Raw genomic sequence first — 21,633 nt, 5'->3', positions numbered from 1 at the left:
ATTATACTCCATCAATGTTTTTATTATATTCTATTTTTGTTTAATTAGAAATGTTAGTCCACAATTATCTAAATAATTATTAATTCGTTAGAAATATTTTCAGATTGTGGGAGACCTTTTTTTTAAAATTAACTCCTAGATAAGAGAGGAAATTACAAAAAAACTAAATTAACTCCTAGATAAGAGGGGAATTACAAAAAAACTCCTAGAGGGCTCGAACTCGGCACCTCATGCAATAATGTCTAAGCTCCTTGCCGCTAAGACAAAGGTTCTATACGATTGTGGGAGACAGTTTAGTGAAGCTTCCGTTTCACATTGAATTATGCTTAATTAATGAATTCAAGCTATAATTAATTATTAACAAAGGGAAACTGATATTTAAATATATAGTACTACTACTATAATTTATAAAGTTCACAATATATTATATCTCTAATCTCTTAAAAATATGAACTATTTACTTTTTAAGTTTTTCTTTCAAAATTATAAACTTTCTATTTTAGAAATATTTTCCCTCTAATGCGGTGAGATCTATTCTCCGATAACAATACTTTAATAATTTTTTTCTATTTCTTAATTTACCGATTGTGCATTAAAATATGCGTGTCTTCAGAAATTTCATTTTTTAAGTGACGGGAGAGTATATGAATTTCAATATACCTTTTTTTCTCATCAAAATCTTAAATTTTGATATATATTGTCTAATTTAACTAGTTTGGTTATGGCAGGCATGTTGCGTCTAAAAAATAATGTTCAACAATATTAAAATTTGATAGAATAGATTGACCTAGCACACTTGATTGAACGAAGCCAAAATGTTGGTAGGCAGTTCAGCATATATCCAAAATTGGAATTAATTCAAATTTTAAAACTCCATTACAACACAGCATGTGTAAATGAAAATTTTAACATTTTTTTCTCTCGAACCTATCTTTTGCAATCTTTTTTTTTTCTTTATTTCTTTATGTAACTTTTGTCATTCTTAATTCTCTTATTTCCAGTAATTGGGTCTTCAATAGTTTGAATTTAGTATTCTAATAACTTCAATAATTGAAAAATAAATAAAGAAAGAAGTGGGTAGGGACTTAAACCCCTCCCCTACTAAGTGTGTGCCTATGAACACAAGCATACTTACACATATGATGTACTTAAAAAATAACTCAAATTAGAATCACAACATCCTTTCAATCATATACTGTCAGGTGACACTTTTAAGCAGCAAAACAATGTTATTAAACAACAAAATTGATGGATGATATTGATGGATTTTCGTGGATTGCATAAAAGACTATTTATGTTGCATTAAATGACATTGATGGACTTTCTTTATCCCACAAGAGTATGCACTATTACCTTTTTAATCTGTCTCACAAAAATATGTATTTTCTAATTTAGAAACTATTTTCTCTCTATTGAGGTGTGACTTATTCTACACTAACAATACTTTAATTACATTTTCTTTGTATCTCTCTTTTACTTTACTAATTATGCATTAAAACTCGTATCCAACCAAAAGTGCGTACTCTTTTGGAACAGAGTGAGTAATAATTAATTACGTCAAAAATAAACTTTGATATTAGAATAAAAATTTAAAAGAAAATGCAAACACAATATATATTCCGCTTATACATTGGATCTGAGTGTGATGAATAATGTTACATTAATTTTATAGAAAGATAAAGTGTTGAGAAGCGTCGAATAATGTTGCAGTAATTTTATGGAGTACTAGAAGTTAGAAAGTGTTGAGACGCGCCGTCGTGTAGCGAATACTAATTAGGTGAAAATGATGTAAGCAATGACGCACAAGGTAAACTAGGTTTGTGTCTTGTATATGAGCAATACTTTCCTTTTTTTATATGAATTACAAAATACTCTAAGAGCATCCGCAGTGGCGGACGTCCCGGCAGTCGTCAGACCGGCGTGCCGGACGTCAGCGCGGGACGTCCGCCATTGTGTGCATGTGAGGCAGATACGGACATCCGCTGCGGACACCGCAGTTCCGCGGCCTTCCGTCGTGACGTCCGTGCGGACGTTCGCCATTGCGTTGACTCTCACGAACGTCAGCGCGGACGTCCCGATTATTGCATTAATTTTTTAAAAAAATTCTATAAATACGTCTCGTTGCACTTCATTTCATTCGCACCACTTGTATTAACGAGTATCTCTCTCTAAAATACTTTTCTTTCGAAGAACAATGAAGCATCACGATAGCAATTCCCCCGCTACGAGCGAGTCACAGTCGCCTTATTTTCCCGGCGGCGAGAGTACGCCAGTGTCCGCCGCCATGCCCCAAATGCCGGGGTTGATGCCCCAACCTCAAATGGCTGCGGGGATGATGCTCGGGTACTACAACATGTACCCGTAGTGGTATAGTATGATGCCCCAAATGTCCCAGATACCCGGGGTGAGTGCCGCAATACCCCAAATGCCAGGGATGATGCCCGGAATGCCGGGAATGATGCCGGAATGTCGGGGATGATGCCCCAGATGCCCGGTATGATGATGAGGGGATGATGCAGGGGTCGTCGGCGGCTGCGGGGGGAGTAGGCAGGAGGTCCCCCAATCACCGGTGGACAACGTCTACCGGCCCTATATGGATTTACAGTCAACGGACAACCCCCCGAGTACTCCTCTCGAGACTCAGTTCACTGGCATCGACACGTTCTCGATGGAGGAGTTGGGGCTATCTCCGATCCGGGATTCTCCCACAGACGCACCAACGGCGATAAGGAGGAGGGGGGAGTGAGGGGCAGGGGACGGGGCAATGCCTTGCCCGTCCTGATGTACGGTGGTGAGGCGAGGGAGGGGTCCAGCGGGAACAAGAGGACCATCTGGAGCATGGAGGAGTGCATTGCGATGTCGAAGGCGTGGATCAGTGTAGTGGAGGATCCCTACGTCGGGGCGAACCAGCACATCGACAGGATGTGGTGGCGCATTAGCCAAAGCTACCTCCAGTTCAAACCGCCAGGGGGGAAGCCTCACAACGGAGAGCAATGCCGGAAACAGTGGGAGCGGCTGAGGAGGCAGCTCAGCCGATTTGCCGGCATTTACACAAACAACCTCTGCTCGACAACCAGCGGCATGTCTTCCGAGGATGTGAAGCTTCTGGTGCACCACAAGTTCCCCGACAGTGAAAAGGGATTCAGGGAATTCAAATATTAGGAGGTCTATCTTGTGGTGCAGTCTTCGCCCAAGTTCACTGCCGGCGTTGAATCTGGCTGGCCGAAGCGGACGAAGATCAGCGCCTCCGGGGAGTATAGTAGCAGTGCTGGTTCCCACGAACTCCCCCCGCCAAGGCAGAATTCCCGACACCCATATCGCTGAACCGACGCCGTCGCCCGGTTGGGCAAAAGGCGGCGGCGCGGACTGCAAGGGGAAGCGCCAGCGGATCCACCGAGGCCCAATTGACAGCGCCCACCCAAAACAATCCCGAGAACGACTCCTTCGCCCGCATCGCAGCACATGAAACCTTATTACGTGCGATGGTTGAATGACGCCAATCAATCGACCCCCATTACAAGCAGTCGCTTAAACCCCTCACCAACAGTATGCGGCGCGATTTGGGGTTCGGAGACATGTCGCGGAGTGACGACGAGGGCGGCGGGGAATCCGAGGAGTGAGCCGACGGTTTTTTTTATCTATATAATTTTTTTTAATTACTATGTATATTTTTTTTTAATAAAGTGGTTGTAAGATCTCCGTATTTGTGTCGAATTTTTAATTCAGTAAATTGTTTAAATACGTAAATTGTTTAATTTGTGAATTTGTGAATTTTTATTAATGTGGGAAGTCCGTCGGGATGTCCTTGGGGATGTACGTCACTGTGCAGTGGGATGTCCGTATGACGTGGCATCCGCAGTGGGAAGTCCGTATGACGTGGTAGAAGGTGTTTTTCGGATGTCCGCGGGGATGTTCGTCGGAACATCCGCCCCACTGCGGATGCCCTAACCATAAACAGATGAACAAACAATCACTAGGACATTACGTTACAACCCAGCCAATACAAACTTGTTCAATGAGACTAACAAAAAAGTCTACTAATTAGCGTAGAAAATAGTCACTCAACAAGGTAGTAAATACCCTTGGTAATTATAAAAAAATTAAAAAATATATATAAAAGACGCAAAAAGTAAGAAATTATAAAATATTAGCATAATAACGTCAATCCATCAAACATCAAACCCAACGAGCACTCAAACCAAATAACTAAACCAACAAAAACAATAGCAACTCAAGTACAACAACAAATCTCCATCCTAAGGATCAAGGCATCAACTTTGTATCAAGGAAGAAAAGATTCAGTAACTACAGAGGTTCATCTCTCAAGATCAACCTCAAATACCAAGACGTCAAAAACCTTGTTTCTTTTTCATCTCCAAGTTGGATAGATAATTTTTTAATATAACTTTATTTCTAATATTCTAAATAGACAATGAGATGACATAAACATAAAAACCCAAATATTCTTAGTAAGCTTTGGCCAAGAGTGTCCACAATGGTGGCCTTCAAAGGCCACCAATTGTGGCTCCCATGTGGCCTTTGTAATGGCAAATGTAAAAAAGTCAATGCAAATTCAAAGGGCCACCAAATGTGGCCCTCTAAAATGTTAATTTTTTTTTTGATTTTTTTGATATTATTTTTTAATTTAATTTAATGTTATTAAATTTTAGTAGATTAATAGTTTGGATAATAAAAATAATTTAATAAAGAGAGAAGTAGAGACAAATTTTCGTCGTACTATTAATAGGGGAAAATTCTATAACGAAAATATTTTAAAAACACAACATAATAGAGGATTGGAATTGGGAGGATTGGAATTGCTGGGATGGGTTGTTGATCGCGTCCATATTCGGTCGGTAGTCCCCGAACCCCGATGGTTGGCGAACCAAGTTCCTCTGCTGGGATGGCTGGACCCGGAATTGGGGCGAGTGCGGACTCCACGTCTGATTGGGGAAGTTGTCGTATCCCGAGTCTCCATACCCCGGGGAATTACCATCTCCACCTTGCATTTTTTTGTAGTGTTTGAGAGTGTAAAATGAAGGGATTTGAAGTGTAGAATGAAGTGAAAAAATGGAAATGAGAGTGTATATTAATAAAAAAATTTCGGAAAAAAAAAATTATATTTCGCGGCGCTTGCAATGGGAGGGCCGCGGCTCACACGGCTCAGCCGCGTGAAGGCCACGGCCGTGGCTCATCCACGCTTCTCGCCTCTCCGCCCCGGCTCTCGGCCTTTGCAATGGGGGGCCGGGCGCCGAGCCGCGGGCCGCGGCTCCCCCATTGTGGACACCCTAATACTCCATCCGTTTCACCATAGTTGAGGCGAAACTTTTTGGCACGTAGTTTAAGAAAGAGATGTTGAGTGTGTTGAATAAATAGATAAAATAAGTAAGAGAGAGAAAAAGGAAGAGAGAATAAAGTAGAAATTGCATAAAGTAGAGAGAAAAAAGTAAGAGAGTAAAGTTAGAAAGAGAAAATAATTACTATATATGAAAATGACTCAACGATGAATAAACTTTCTGAAATGGAAAAATGACTCAACCATGAAGAAACAGAGGGAGTATGAGTTTGGAAGAATAAGAAATATTAAAAATAATTTTTAAACTAACCAAATTAATCATATAATATAATATAGATATCCCGCTAGATATATACTCAATAAGTATTCTTCTACACAATTTTCTGTACTATATAATACACGAATCAAGACATAGTCATTGCCTAATTGCAAAAAATCATTAATTAGTTGTGACTTGTGATTGCACGTTGTCTCAATTTTGGCGACTATTCCATGTCATGAAATGCCCAACTTGAGCTTTAGGCAACATATTTTTATTAATAATACAAATTTTAAAACAAAGAGGAAATATCATTTTTGGTCCACGAACTTTGCCAAAGTATCATTTTAGGTCCGTGAACTTTGAAAATATCATTTTAGGTCCGTGAACTTTAAGTTAGTATCATTTGAGGTACTTTTTACTATTTCCAAGTTTTTTTGGACGAAAATACCCACAATACCTTAAAGTGTATATATTTTTAATAAATTTATCATATACTCATAATTTTTTATAAATATCTTTACAATATATTTTTGACAAATTTTCTAAATATAATTTGACCTTAAATATTAGTATCACTTAATTTTGTGACATGCAAGTAAAATTGCTTCTTCAATTTTTTATATTAATTTTTTAAAAATTGAATAAAGAACTTTTCTTTAATAATAAAAAATTGAATAAAGATCTTTTCTTGCATGTCACAAAATTAAATGATAATATTGAATGTCAAATTATATTTAAAAAATTTGTCAAAAATATATTGTAAAGATATTTATAAAAAGATCTTTATTCAATTTTTTATTATTAAAGAAAGTTCTTTATTCAATTTAAAAAAAATTAATATAAAGAATTGAAGAAGCAATTTTACTTGCATGTCACAAAATTAAGTGATAATATTTAAGGTCAAATTATATTTAGAAAATTTGTCAAAAATATATTGTAAGATATTTATAAAAAAATATGAGTATATGATAAATTTATTAAAAATATATACACTTTAACTTTAAGGCATTGAGGGTATTTTCGTCCAAAAAAACTTGGAAATAGTAAAAAGTACCTCAAATGATACTAACTCAAAGTTCACGGATCTAAAATGATATTTTCAAAGTTCACGGACCTAAAATGATACTTTGGCAAAGTTCGTGGACCAAAAATGATGTTCCCTCTAAAACAAATTAACTATGCGTCTATGCATGTAAACAATATGTCACGTCGACTAATATTCTTGAATATATTTTTAAAATATCTGATTCGAACAAAATATTTAAAAAAAAAACTGAATTGAATTTTCAATTTTGATTATTTTCGGAATGAAATGAATAAACTCCTTTTCTCAATTAGAATAACCCCAAAATAACGGGGCCCAAAAAGAACTACCCTAAAAAGCGAGGACCCCTTGCAAATTTTCTAAGTCAAATTTCTCCAGCTCCATTGTTGTTTTGTTCCTACCACAGTAAACATGTCTCAATCAAAATGATTAAAATTTATCAGACAGATTCAGTCAGGTAAAGCAGTAAAGAATCTCATTTGGACCTCTTCTAAATCTATACCTTCTTCTAAACCTATTCATTTCTTTATTCATTTCCATTATCAAACAAAACAAGTTTCTCCTCCTTTTATCTAATCAACTGTTCATATCCCTTAAATCACCAATCTTTTCAACCATTCTTCCAACTCAAAACCCCCCTTTTTAGTTGTACCAAACTTGTTGCTTTCCCACAGAAATCTAGCCAATTTCGATCTGGGTTTTTGATAGTGTTGGTTTATTGTGTTTCTTGATTTCAAAGGCTGGATTTTTAGTTTTGATCTGGGATCTTTGCTATGGTCTTAGTTTCTTGAATTTGGGGCTTTTCTTGTTGTTGGGTTTCATTAAAGTTGGAGTCTTTGGTGGTTTCTTGCTGTTTTGGAGTTTGACTTCAATTTGATTTGATTTGATTTGTCGGTTGTGGGGATTTGAGGCTGTGATTGTTTCTAGATTTGTTTTGATGGCTGTGGATGAATTGGTGGAGCTCAAATTTAGGCTTTCTGATGGTAGTGACATTGGACCAAGCAAGTATAATTCTAGTGCAACTGTGACCTCTCTTAAGGAAAAGATTATTGCTCTATGGCCTAAAGGTTCTGCATCATATGTTTCCTTATGATTTTTGTGTTAAATCTTGTGATTTGATTTCCTTATGTTATGCTTCTGCTTGAATTGTAGTTTGTCTTGTTCATTTTTATGATTCTTGAATTGTGGATAAGATGTTTTTATTGTCTATATAAATTTAGCATTTTGAGTGAAGAAATAGGGGAATATAATTTGCGTTGAAGTAGCTCTTCTTCTTTCATTTGATGTTGGAAGTAAAGATTTTATGAGGTTTACGCCTTGTTGTTTCTTAGTTGTGAATTTATGCCAACGCTTCTTACTTGATTAGCTGATCGTACATTTGCTCTATTACGATGGACAGAATTATATGCCGTAATGCGTTGAGGATTGTTTGCTGCAAAGATTTTTTTAAACTTATACAACATTATATCATTGTAATGTGACTTGTTGCCAGGCTTAGAGAAGATGGTGACAATTATCCATACAGAAAAAGAATGTTTGACGACTTTTGTGGTTCTCCTAGTTAATTTGTAGCTCGGCCTCTTGTGGCTGTTGACGGGGTTGATTGCGTGAATTATTTGATTATGGTTCAAATAAATCATAAACTGATGTGTGGTTCAAACAGTTCTCATTTAGTTGTATATTTTTGTTCCTTTGCCTATAAGAGAAGCATTATTGATCATTGATAGTTTATCTTGACTTTCCAAAGGAGAGCTTCCCAGTTTTCTCTTCAGATGCATAGAAAGTTATTCTTGCTATTTTTGCTTTTCATTATGATTTCTTGATTGTGTTTGAGTTTGAGTTTGATACCAGTTTCGTATCTATACCGGTTGCTTGAAGTTTCTATGTTTTGAAGTATTGTGTGATTTATTGCTTGATGATGGCCTCGTATCCTAACAAAAGACCTCCACTATGCAGACTCTGAAAACGGGCCAAAATCCGTTAGTGATATAAAGCTCATTAACGCGGGAAGGATTCTTGAAAATAACAGAACACTTGCTGAATCGCGGCTTCCTCTAAGTGAAGTTCCTGGAGGCGTCATCACAATGCATGTTGTCGTGCGGCCCCCCCTTCCCGACAAAAATAGTGGTAGATTTCGTTTGTACCTCGATACATTGCTTTGTTACTCATTTCATCTTGAGAGCATTTACTATTCTTTCCGACCCTTACATTCTTAAAGTTTGATTGCTTTTCATCGTTAATGATTCATTTCACGGGCTTACACAAAAACTCGTTGCCTGTTCTGAACATTGCAACAGATAAATTGCAGGAAAATTCTCAGAAGAAAGGAGGGTGCCTTTGCACCATATTGTAACGGACGGAGCTGCTGCAGAGCGCCTCGTCTCATATGTTTGTATTACAGGTTCTTGATTGCATTTTACAACATTACACATGCTTATAGAGAGAAAAGATTTCCATCATAGTTATTGGTCTCGGTTCTTTATTCTTGTGCTCGATAAAATTGAAGAAAGATCGTTGGGAGACGATGCAGGAGAGTGTGGTCGAGTCTAAGAGAAGTTTCTCTGATGATAAGGAGAAAAGAATGTATGATTAAACACACTGCAAAGCAAGTCATGTTTGTGGTTGATTTGCATTATGAATCTCGAAGTTGTATTGTGTTATGTATACTCAAATTTGTTTACTGTCTATATTGTCACAACTTGAAAATATAATATAATTGGGTTGAATTGCTCATATTATATTACTGCTGCTTACTTTTATTGCTTTTTAGTTGGATTTTAGTAATATTATCAAGTTTTTTGGTGTCCATCAAAGTAAAATTGGACATACTTTAAGGGTTAGTTGCATATTATTAAGAAAAAAATGGTAAATTTTTTGTTATGTTGAAGTTGTTGTAGTTGTCAAAAAGTACCCCTTTGTAGTTTCCAACCAAGTTGAGAGTTTGACTCATAAACATGAACCATTTTTAATTCTATTTTTAAAATGAAAAAGAAAAAATGAGTTCATCAAAAGGTTAAATATGGATTAGTCATTTCTATACATTAGCTAATTACAACACAAAAAGGGGCAAAATGGATTTAAAAGTTGCATATAAATTAAGACAAAACTACAAAACATCTATGCAAAGTCTCATTTGACACTGCAATAGCTATTTACGCTGCTGCCTCGCTCGTCGAGGCTCGGTGGCCAACGACATCGGGTCATCGACTAGTTCAGCTTCATATGCACGGAGGGGCGCAAGCGATGCACGACTCGATGGAAAAAAAACAGCGGGAGAAATGACACAGAACTTCACGCCTATGAAGGAGAAGGATGGTCCATCGACGATGTCCGCTCCAACGGCCCTAGCCTCTTGGATGCTCGGACGTTCTTCAGCGTCATCCTGAGCTTCTGCCGCTCGCCTTCGACCTCCGCAAACTGGAGGCTCAGTTGGGAGTAGCGGTCGTGCATCTCTCGTAGCTCGGCCTCGACAGCGACGTGCCGACCCTTGAGCTCCAGCATCTCCTTGATGAGTTGATTGATGTCTCGGAAGCTCTTGAACACTGCCTCCTCGTCGCTGTGCTGTTTCAAGAACGAGCTGAGGCAGAGATGAACGAGAAACGTTAGGTTCCGTTTAAACATAATAATCCGGTCTCAGATGTATAAAGGTTAAGCACAAAGCAATTACAAAAGCAGCAAAAACACGCGATAATTGGTTACACAGTTCGTCTCACGAGGATTCGAGACACAGAGATCAAAAACAAATATTTCGCTCGTACGAGAAATACATATATAGTGCAAGTGCAAGACAAGTTTCATAGGCAGTACGAAGACCTACCTCTGGAACTGGATGTTTGGTTTATTCTTCGACTTCAAGGCTTCAGCAAGCTCGATTTCCAATGCAAGAACCCGATCCAACGTGTTCCCACCACTTGAAATCTCGTCGAACAGAGGAAACATGCTTCTGAGCTCTTCATTTGCCTTCCAAAGGACAAAGAAGGAAACATATTTTAGATACATATTTGCAGCAAAGTGTAAAAAAACTATGATTGATCTCACCTTATGCAGTTGCATGATTTCTCTTTGCGTATCTTGATCATCGCCATTGTTGAAGACCGCGTTTTCGTTTTTCATCTTCTCCAGCTGCAGCGAGAAAGGAGAAAGATATATCAATCTGGTAAGAAACTCAGACATAAAATGTGCATAAAAGTTTGTTTTCAAGAGAATAAGTACCTCTTCGTGCAAATGCTCGAGGCTAGATCTCAATCTTTGCGCTCCCAAATGATCGCCGTTGCCATCTGAATTCTTCCCGTTGCTCAGCATGTACGGAGCAGCATCCTGCACAATGACACTACTAATGTAAAATTGTACGAAATGCAGATTTAGAGACACAACTTTGAAACTGTCGCCAAAAACTGTACCCGAAATGTTTGCAACTGAACACGTCCGCTCGATTCTGGACTTCCACTGTCAGGGGTTAAAATAGGCTCAGTTGGAGCTGAATGTTCCCGATCATCCTGTTTCGAGCAAACAGGGGAAGCATCTCCTGTTGACCCGTTTCGGGCAAGCTCTACTTCCAGCTCAGAGCCATATTCGATCTTTTCTAAATTCGTTAAAGATTTCGTATCCTCCAACTGTACCTTCATCAATGCAAGTTCATCGGCCAGATGAGATTTTTGAGCCTCGAATTCTAGCAACGAAGCACCGAGCTTTTCCTTTTCCTCCTTGCAGCATTCTAGGCTTAGTAGAGCACATTCCAGTTCGGCCTTTGTCCTGTCATAGGCGTTGCTCTTTTCACGCTTTTCTGAGATCACCGACAGCAGCTCTGCTTCCAATGCTGAGAGTCTAGTCGAGAGCTCTTCGTTCTTCTTCAAGCTCACAGCCTCGGACTTCTTCCTGGTCTCAATTTCATCAATTGCATCTTGTAGCCTCATAAGTATCTCTTCCCCGTGCTTCTTCGACATAGAGAGCTGCTGCTTCAATTCTTGGTTTTTGGTTTCGTATTGTTCTTTGATGAACGCGACTCTCAAGGAGTCTTGCATCGTAGGTGCCGCCGGGACTTCATTCTCTCTCTTCTCAATAGCTGCAGCGCATTCGGCTTCGGCCTTGTCTTTGAGCTCCTTCAAATGAGTTGATAAGTTCTTGAATTCCTCCGTCTTCAAAACCTGTTCGGCAAGCTTATGCGAAAGCTCGTTAAACTGGGAGCGGAGTTTCACCAGTTCCTCTTTGAAGCCCTCGAGCAAAGCTATACGAGCAATCTGTTCATCAACTTTGCCTTTGAGCACAATTACCATAACTTCCAATTCATCTTTCGAAAGAATCAAATCACTCATTTCCTCCTCTGCAGCTGCAACTGTTTTCTGAAATCGTGTCAGTTCGTATTTGGTCTCCTCGAGCTGATCCTTCATCTCATCATTTGATTCGGAAAGAAGCTTATTTTGAGCTTCGGAGACTTCTAAATCAGATCTTAAGCTTTCGAGATTTGCCAGCAAGCTATCTTTCTCTTGTCTCCGGTCAGCTTCACCTGCACGACTATGATTCAACATCGACTCTGTATCGTGATACCTTTCCTGAAGATCCCTCAGGCGCACCTCCGTTGATGCAAGTCTCTGCAGTTCCTCCAATACGGTCTCGTATTTGTTTGACATATAAGTAAGTTTAATGTCTGCAGCAAGTGCGTAATCATGCATATCCAACAACTGACTTTCGAGACTAGCTTGGCACGAACTATTTTTCTTTAGTTCTTCCACAAGATGAGCAAGTTTTGATTTCTCCAATTCAAGATGTGATGCTCGCTCCCTAATGTGCACGAGTTCAGCTGTCTGCCGCTCGAACTCTATCAGTTTTTCCTGATCCTTGCTCGAACTAAGACTAAGGTCTCGAACTTTTCGTTCAAGTTCAGCTTTCTGCTCATCGAACTCCCGTTGTTTTTCCTGATCCTTGCTCAAACCAAGAGTAAAATCTTGAACTTTTCGTTCCAGATCAGCTTTCTGGTGCTCGAGCTCTACCCCTTCTTCCCGAACCTTGTCCAAACAAAGAGTAAGATCTTGAACTTCTCGTTCCAGTTCAGCTTTCTGCTGCTCAAACGCTAACAGTTTTTCCTGATCCTTGCTCGAACAAAGAATGAGATCCTGAACTTTTCGTTCCAGATCAGCTTTCTGGAGCTCGAACTCTACCCCTTCTTCGCGAACCTTGGCCAAACAAAGTGTAAGATCTTGAACTTCTCGTTCCAGTTCAGCTTTCTGCTGCTCGAACTCTAGCAGTTTTACCTTATCCTTACTCGAACAAAGAGTAAGATCTTCAACTTTTTGTTCCAGCTCAGCTTTCTGCTTGTCAATCTGTAGCTGTTTTTCCTGATCCCTGCTCAAACAAAGAGTACGGTCTTGAACTTCTCGTTGCAGTTCAGCTTTCTGCTGCTCGAACTCTAGCAGTTTTTCCCTTTCCTTGCTCAAACAAAGAGTAAGATCTTGAACTTTTTGTTCCATTTCAGCTTTCTGCTGCTCAAACTCCGTCCTTTCTTCCTTATCCTTGCTCGAACAAATCATAAGATTTCGAACTTTACGTTCCAGTTCAGCTTTCTGCTGCTCGAGCACAAGTCCATCTTCCTTGGCCTTGCTCAAACAAAGATTAAGATCTAGAACTTTTTGATCTAGTTCAACTTTCTGCTGCTCAAACTCTAGCAGTTTTTCCTGATCCTCGCTCGATCCAAGACTGAGATCTTGCACTTTTCGTTCCAGTTCACCTTTCTGGTGCTCAAACTCCAGCAGTTTTTCCTGCTCCTTGCTCAAACAAAGAGTAAGATATTGAACTTTCCGTTCAAGTTCGCCTGTCGAGGCTTCTCCATCATGCAACTTATCATGCAAGCTGCTCAAATCTTCTTTCAGAGAATTAACCTCACATGAAAACTTCATAGATTCATCGGTTTTCTCCTGTAACCGCACAGCAAGTTCTTGCTTGTCATGCATCAGCTCAGCAATCTCTAGCTGACTCCTCCCGATTTCTTTTGCCAGAGAGTCCAAGTTCGAAATCTCTCGAGCGAGGTGACCGTTACTGCACGTCAGTTTTTGCATCTGATCCTCGAAAAGAGAGAGATCTGCTAAAAGAACTTCATTCTGCTCGGCATATCTCTCATCGATTTCACAACTTAAGTCGAGCTTGTTAGCCACCGATTCGATTCCAGCTTGAAGCCTGTCCATGAGGGCATTGGAGACATCTAGTTTCATCACCATATCTGGTATGCCACTTTTGAACTTCTGCTTCAACGACAGAATCTCGGATCTCACAGAGCTCAAGGACATGTCGGCAGAGGCTTTCTCGCTTTTTAGGTACTCATTCTCTTCCATCAACAGGATATTTTTCATTGACACGCTATGCTGGATTTCTTCGATCTGCAGCACAGCATCTTTTACATCCCCATTCTCCATGCCGAGACTTCGGGAACTAGCCAACATACCGAACTGCTTATTGTACGATATCGACAGATTGGCCAACTTATCTTGCACGAACCCAACACTCTCCTCGAGATACCTTTTCGAAGAAACCAATTCATCTACTTCGGCTTTAAGTCTCTCGTTTTCAAATGCTTCTTGCTTAAGTTGAAACGACAGCTCTGCATTCTCAGACAAACAAGCTGCAAGTTTGCTTTGGCAGTTTTTGAGTTCTGAAAACGTGCTTTCCAATTCGATCAGCTTCTCAGCAAGAAGATAATTTTCCTCCGAAATGCTCGCCAATTTATCTTCTAAAAGCTGGTTCTGCAGAGCCATTTCACTACACTGGGAAATGCTGCTCGATTTAAACTCGTTGAGCTCATGTATCTCATCAGTAGCCTTCTGCAGCTGTAACATAAGATGATTTTGAGAAGAGGTCGAGCTTTTCAACTCCTCCACCAGCTCGCTCGTTTTCTCACACAACGATTGTTCCAAAGCTTTCGAGTATATATCCAAGTTCAAGTTCATTGAATGCATTTCACCGAGTTCTTCTTCAACCTTCCTATAAAGATCTTCCTGCATCGAGACGGATCTCTTCAAGTCTTCTAAGAGAATATCTCCACCTGTAGATCTTTTCTTCGAACCTGGAAGTTGATTGTAAGCTAATTTTGAGGTATCGTCTTCTTCAACTTGTAAATCCGGTTGGGAAGGTAAAGCCTGTTTTATAAGGCTTTCGTTAGCCTCGAACATCGATGTAACCTGTGAAGAAAGCAGCTCAAGATCCTTTTGCAGTTTATCCACTGCAATAGAGTAATTTAGGCGGGCTCTTCTAAGTGCAGCTTCTGAAATTGTCGCCCTTCTCTCGAGCTCCTCATTAATGGCCTCTAAACCACGCCTCTCATCGACAAATCGTAGCATCTGCTGATTTGTTTCTTCACGAAGCGATTCCACTTCAGTTTTGCTGACAGAAAGCGCGTACAAGCACGTTGTATGCTCGTTTCTCAGGAGCTGCAGCTCTTCCAGCAGGCGTTTCTGGTTAACCTCGAGCTCGTGAATAAGGGCTTCGTAGTACAGTTCCATTTGATTCATTTTTCTAGTGAGGCCTTCCTTCTCGACTTTCCCCTCATCCAACTCCCTTACGAGATCAAAAATTTGAGCCTTCATTGCATCAATAGGTCCGAGAGGGTTAATTACATCGGACACTGGAGGGCTCGAACTGAAATGCTGAAGAACACTTTCAGGTGGACACAAATCCAAACCAAACCCGTTTCCGGACTCAAACTGCTGGCTCGTTTCTCTGATCTTCGTCACTTCACCGTTACCAAGGTTGAAATCGAGCAGAAAATCAAGCAATGTCTCCAGCTCTTGGTGAATGAAATTAGTGTCTCCGTCGTATGTTTTCTTCTGAAGTTCTCTTATCTTTCCTTCGACTATAGAAATCCCTTTCGAAAACTGAAGCCGCATATCCCGAACGACGTCATCGACCCGAGCTTCCACTAGAGGAATTTGAGGGCTTAGTTTCAAATCTTTAAGCCGGGCGATATCATCCTTAAACTTCAGGCATTCTGATTTCATGGACGAGACTTCCTTTGCCAATTCTTCGGCTGAAGATATCTCAGCGGTGAGCTCGTGCGAAAGCTTCTGCGTTTCAGCTCCCAACTCATCTGCCACGCCTTGCAACGAGCTGACTTCCAGCTTGAGGTTGAACAGAGACGATTCAGCCGATTCCAAGCTGCCTCTAAGTCGACTGTTCTCCAGACAAGCCGTTGCAAGTTCATTATCTTCTTTTGCTCTATGTGGAGAAAGCTCACGTGGACCACCGGATGTCGTACATTTGGCTGCATCGAGCTCGCTTGTGAAAGACATCTCCTGCTTCTCTGCATACAAACTGCCTGAAGTGTTTGAGGAGCCATCAATCGCCTCTTCTTCGAGTGAAGAGAGCTCGCTGGCATCTCCTTTAAATTTCGGCCTGGCACTAACCTGCAGAAGATGGAAAACCAAAAAAGTTATCTTCCAATGATTAGAAGAAACTCAGACTGATCATAAATTATAAAACCTTATCCATTTGATCATTGATGACTCCATCACCATGGTGATCAGCCCCCGATTCTAATCCTTTTTCTCTGAGTTCTCTCTGCTGCTCGAACTCCCTGGACGCGAAATGGTTATGATTTAAAGGATTGCAAGAGGACTGAAGGTTAGATTTCAACATAATAGTTCAGTACCTGAATCCAGTCTTTGACGTCAGAAGCTGGACGGTGATCTGGAAGATAAAGAAGGCAGTTAAATAAGATACTTAGAAAAATAAATTTCAGCATACTTTCAATGGCTATGGCATGCATTATTTTCTTACATGTAAAACAGTTCCGAAGTTGCAGCCGTGAAGAGGAAATGCGCCAACGATAGGCTTGGATGCATCGACGTAATCAGCAAGGTTGATAGTAGCCTCACCAAGTACGCTAGCACGTGAGGATCCCTGTAGGTGTGAAATTGCATTATAACAGCTCATATTATTGCAGAAGTTGAAGCCATCGTAAAGGTTGAATCTAAATATCGGAACAAAGATAGAAACTGTACCATGGCAACAACGAGCTTGTAGAGCTTCTCATCGTATTGTTTGCTTTTGGAATCTTGAAGAAGCCTAGTAGTTTCATAAATAGGATCGCCCCATTTACAACTTCCGTTTCTTACATTTGCTTTGGTTGTCTTAGCTGTTGGCTTTCCTGTATCAGCAGGGATGAACGTTATAAACAACTTTTCCCATCCGGTCTGTGGAATCTGCAACATCATGGACAAAGCATCCGTTAAAGCAAAACGGCTTCGTGCAGGTACTGATTTTTAGGCTAAAATAAACCTAGTCGTAGTCGACACGTTAAAAACATTGCCCCAATAACAAGAAAAGTGGAGTAGGTTTGTTATGGGACACTGAGTGCAGCTAAAAGTCGAAAACCACAATTTCGACAAGAAGGTGGCGCTTGGAGCAAAGAAATGAATCAAAGCTAGTAGTGGACTTGACAAACATAACCAAATCACTTAACGCATATGGCATATCTATTTTTTGGTGCAACTAGGAAATAACAAAGAGTCAAAGACAGAAAAAATATACGGAATTTCAGCCTTTTCCATATTTCTTGCTTGATAGGTGCAGAGACAATATTGAAAATGTACATCATAAACCATAAAATCAAATTCAAAAGTATATGCAAGCAAATTCGAGTTCATTATGGCTGCTAGGATTTTACAGCTGATTTACTGACTGAAACCTCTAAACCGAATTAGAAATAAGCTTGGATATCGTCCCATGTTTTCCTACATTATCACAATTAAAATGTTATAAAAGACATGTGTGTGATAACACAGCTAAACGTGTACAATTTCATGGTAGAAAACCTAGAGTAAATCCAGCAACACTTAACTGAAAATGCATAATCTAAGAGGTGCACCAAAGTATTATATGCTAATTCTGCTAAAATGAGACAACCACATTCATTGCCTATTTTTTTGGTTCTGCTCAAAACTACGGGGCAAGACACTTAATATACTACGCAACAAAATGAAGATCGCTATTTTATTAATTGATAGTCCACTGCAGCAACTAGCATAAGGGAAATAGCTCGAGTCATGACTCATCATATGAACCTTAGCCAACATGACGGATTGATGATTAATCAGTCCTAGACATATTAGCCTTAATGTCTAAGAAAAACTATTAATCAGAAACCAAATGATAGGCTCTCAGAAAAACTAACATTCGTGTATACAAAGAATGAGTAGATCAAAAATAGTAAAAGCTTAGAAGAGAGATCATACATGTGTGGCATGAAATTGGAGGCGAAAGACAACTTTCACTTTCGTCTTCTCAAGCTTCCACTTTGATATTCTTGACATTATTCCACACGTGGACTAAACATCACCTGCTGACACTGACACGCGCACTTCACTTCAACACAACGTATACTGAAAAATAGACATTCTGCAGAATGCAAACAATGGAACTTGGGAAACTAACAGCTAAAGTTCTAATCAGATCAACGGGCTAAACAAAGAAACCAAACATCATTCAGAATGCGGAAAGTCGAGAAAGAAACAACAATTTCATCATTCTAACACAACAACCAACCTAAATCTTGAGAAATTCAAATTTGGATTGAAAAAATATCTAGCTGATTGGCATCAACCAGGCAATATATCCAATTATTCATCAGCATTAAATGCAAGCTGCAGTTAACTTCCAGGAATCAAAAATAAATAAAGCGACGACTTTTCACATAGCAAATCCAAATCATATTAAAATAGAAACATTGAAGCATAGATTCAGCTAAAAAGTAGGAAACGCCTTTTTGTGGAACATAATGGTCTTCTTGATTACCCCATAATCCATTCATTAACATAAAAGAGGGAAACTTTAAACAAAGCCCCCTAGAAATTAAAACTTGGAACCCCACAAAAACTCCAAAATATTCTTCCCCACAACCAAGATTCAGCAACAAATCCATCAAGAAACTTACTTCGAATATAAAGGCAGAATCTTGAAAATGAGATTCTCAGAAACTGAAAATTTGCTTAATAAATTCAGCATAATAAACTTTAATTGCTCCCAAAAAGTACAACAGCATGAGAAAAAACAGTAACAATAATTCCATTTCCCCCCATTTATTTCTACAAATAATAAAAAAAAATTCTACATACATTTACGGATTATAACCACAAAATTTCACCTACATCTCTACAATACGAATAATGCTAGTAACATTTCACACTTAATCGAGCTAGCAAATCATTTTCTCCACCATTTATAATCATGAAAAATGAAAAAAACTCTATACCCCTTCTTTGATGTGGGCTGCCTACCTAATCATGGATCTGAGGTGGGCAGCTTCAAATGCAAGTAAAAACGAAATAGGGAACCTTAATATACAAAATTTTGGAAAGAAAAAATGGAATCTTTGTGGAGAAGTGATGTTTTCGAACAGCACTAGTCAGTGAGTGGCGGTGGGCTAAAAATTGAATCTTGAAATGTTATGATTTCGAAATGCTGGAGAGTATAAATTGCATCTGTGTATTTACCAAATCTATGTTTTTTTTCTTTCAAATCCCATATTAATTTGGTTGGAAAAAAGCAGGGATTATGACAAGGAGGGAAAAAGTAATTAGTTTTGTGTTTTTATTACATTTTTGTTTGTTTGCATCTTTCAAATTATTTTAAATCTTGTTGGGAATTAATTTGTTACGAAACTACCCCTTTCAAGGCTGATATTGTGAAGTCATTAACGAGGATATTTTAGTAATTTCGGAAGGTCCCATTGTTGACTTCATCTTCTAGATCTACCGATACTAACTCTTTCTCCTTATTTATGTTTCATTTTATTACAGCGAAGATATTGTTATAAAAACAAAAACAAAATCGAAATTCATTAATTATTTAGAGAATGATGGTGATTATTACAGTAATCATTTAGAAATTGATGGATGTCCGCATTATTTTTAATTATATAGTAACATTTTGTTTGATAAAAAATGAATTGTAGGAGTAATATATTGGCGGATTGCATCACGTTGTATTAAAACTTTTGAAATAACGAAATTTGTGAAATGGTCATTTCTAACAATAATTTATAGTAAAAAACTTATACATAGCATCGCCATAAATATAGTGTTCAAAAGATGGTTGGGCTTTCAATTTTAAATTTTAAGGAAAATATGTTAAGTTGAGTTGAATGGATACTAATTTTTTTTTTATTCTTTTGGATCCATTGAATTAGAATGATATGAAGAAGATTAGCAAAGATGACCACTGATGATTCCGCGAATTTCTGATGATGATAAAGGCTCGTAAAAATAAATTACGACACGGTGAATTTACGTGGTTCGATTTACTGAAGTAAATCTACGTCCACGGGAAGAAGGGAGGGCAAGATTGTATTGCTTGATCTGGGATTACAGCTTACAACACAGCCTTGCTATATGATTTTATCTCTAGAGAGCTTAACCCTTTTCTATCTGATCTAAGTTCTATTTATACATTGAACTAAGGTCGTGGTTTGCAGCCCCACTAACAAGATCGTGGGTGAGCAATAACTGCTCAATAACTGCTTCGTACCACTAAATAGATCGTGGGTATAGCGGAGGTCGTGGAGGCCTTTCATGAGTCCACTAACTCCTAGTTCGGTCGAATGCTGAGACCGAACTGCTGGACTTTACCGATCAGCTCTTGCCGATCTGAGAGGAGAGCTTGACTGGTCGGCTTTTACCGAGCTGTAGGCTGAGTCCGAACTCTTGGGTCGTGCCGAACTCTTTGGTGCCGAACAGATACTCTTTCTTGGGCTCTGGGCTGATGGGCCGTCACTGTTATTGGGCTTGCCATTAGGGTTTAGTTCGTACCCCATCACTACCCCCCCCGAAAAGCGAAGTGAATCACTTCGGCTAGGTGAGTCACTTCGGCATTCTGGATAATGGTAAGGGGGAGGCTGACGTCAGGGGACGTGCCTTGCGCGTGCCTGCATTAAATGCGACAGTAAAATCCGGCCGTTGAATCCTGAAAAGGTGGGATTCGAAACGGCGCAACGATCTCGAAATCTTTCCCGAATCTGATAAATATGCTCCTTTCTTCATCATTGAAGCACTTTTGCTGTTGCGTCTTCTATACTCTCTCTTTTTCGAGAAATTTTCTTCCGCTTTCAAGAGCTTCTTCCGACTTTCTTCATCTTCAAAAAGTAAGAAAAATGTCTTCTTCTTCTTCGGAGTCGGGTAGCGGTAGGAAAGGGGATAAGGGGTCTTCTGGCCGGAAAGAGTCCGGGGAGAAGACTGTAGAGTATTTCCATAGTATTTTGAGTAAGGATACTGTGATATCCCTACCCGAAAAATACTTTTTTCCTGGGGGGAAGGCGGTGGTACCTGACGGTGATCATAGGGCTGACTCCCCGCCGGAGGGGTACGCCACCGTGTACGAGGCCTGCTTAGAATGCGGGCTTCGTTTCCCCCTCCCTTCTGCCTTTATAGATTTACTAGATTTTTTTCAGCTTCCTTTAGGCCAAGTGACTCCGAACTCTTGGAGGCACTTGTCGGCCTTCGCTGCCGAACTCCGTAGGTTAGGAAGGGATTTGTCTTTGAAGGCGATCCTTAAATTCTTTCAATTTAAGAGGAAGGGGTCTTGGTTTTACTTGATCCCTTTACAGCCCTTTAGAGCCTTTTGTAAAACGAAGTGGCCGAAGTGGCAAAATCGCTTCTTCTACTATGATAGGACCGCGGCTCCTAGTTTTCCCTGGAGAGGGCCGGAGTCCGTTATCCGTCACCCTCGGCCTGAACCGTTGGACGAGCTCGATGGCGAGCTCAACAAGATTCCCATAGTTAGGAAACAATACACGGAGTCTGAGCTCGTCAAGGGCGACGTCGTGTTCGACATCTCGTCTTCGGACGAAGAGGCCGAGGGTGAGGATTTCTCTTTATCTTTATGCTCTACTGCTTTAACAAAGAAAATCTGACTTTGCTTTCTTGCTTTTTGGCAGTGTACATGCTGAGTAAAGCTAGCCGCAAATCTTCGGAGTCCAAGGAGCCGGAGAGGCCGAAAACCACCAGCTCGGCGTCTGATGCCGAGAGGACTCCGAAAAGGCAAAAAACCTCTTCG

At 39.6% G+C, this 21,633-nt stretch overlaps 2 protein-coding genes across 6 annotated transcripts; one reads left to right on the top strand and one right to left on the bottom strand.

Annotated features, from left to right (window-relative positions):
- The first annotated feature begins 7,085 nt into the window (after positions 1-7,085).
- Positions 7,086-9,341, top strand: LOC121801566 (membrane-anchored ubiquitin-fold protein 3-like). Its single transcript, XM_042201088.1, has 3 exons — positions 7,086-7,670; positions 8,560-8,730; positions 8,901-9,341. The coding sequence occupies exons 1-3, from the start codon at positions 7,541-7,543 to the stop codon at positions 8,954-8,956; spliced, it is 357 nt and encodes a 118-aa protein (XP_042057022.1). The 5' UTR covers positions 7,086-7,540; the 3' UTR covers positions 8,957-9,341.
- Positions 9,342-9,552: 211 nt separating this feature from the next.
- LOC121754811 (myosin-10-like) lies at positions 9,553-19,139 on the bottom strand. Of its 5 annotated transcripts, none has more exons than XM_042150130.1 (11): positions 18,836-19,139; positions 17,820-17,932; positions 16,587-16,787; positions 16,363-16,485; positions 16,235-16,272; positions 16,066-16,159; positions 11,004-15,989; positions 10,816-10,920; positions 10,642-10,725; positions 10,421-10,563; positions 9,553-10,180 (listed from the first exon to the last, which is right to left on the bottom strand). In XM_042150130.1, exons 2-11 carry the CDS (start codon positions 17,895-17,897, stop codon positions 9,901-9,903), a joined length of 6,132 nt encoding a protein of 2,043 aa, XP_042006064.1. In that variant the 5' UTR covers positions 17,898-17,932; positions 18,836-19,139; the 3' UTR covers positions 9,553-9,900. The 5 variants fall into 5 exon arrangements, with proteins under 5 accessions (XP_042006064.1, XP_042006047.1, XP_042006059.1 ...); XM_042150113.1 differs by having other exon boundaries at positions 18,861-19,139; XM_042150125.1 differs by lacking the exon at positions 18,836-19,139 and adding an exon at positions 18,732-18,761.
- Between the last annotated feature and the right edge of the window lie 2,494 nt (positions 19,140-21,633).

Source organism: Salvia splendens, chromosome 1, assembly GCF_004379255.2.
Source record: "Salvia splendens isolate huo1 chromosome 1, SspV2, whole genome shotgun sequence".
Classification (NCBI taxonomy): domain Eukaryota; kingdom Viridiplantae; phylum Streptophyta; class Magnoliopsida; order Lamiales; family Lamiaceae; genus Salvia; species Salvia splendens.
The sequence above is the reverse complement of the archived record's forward strand: the minus strand, read 5'-3'. Positions and strand labels throughout refer to the sequence as shown.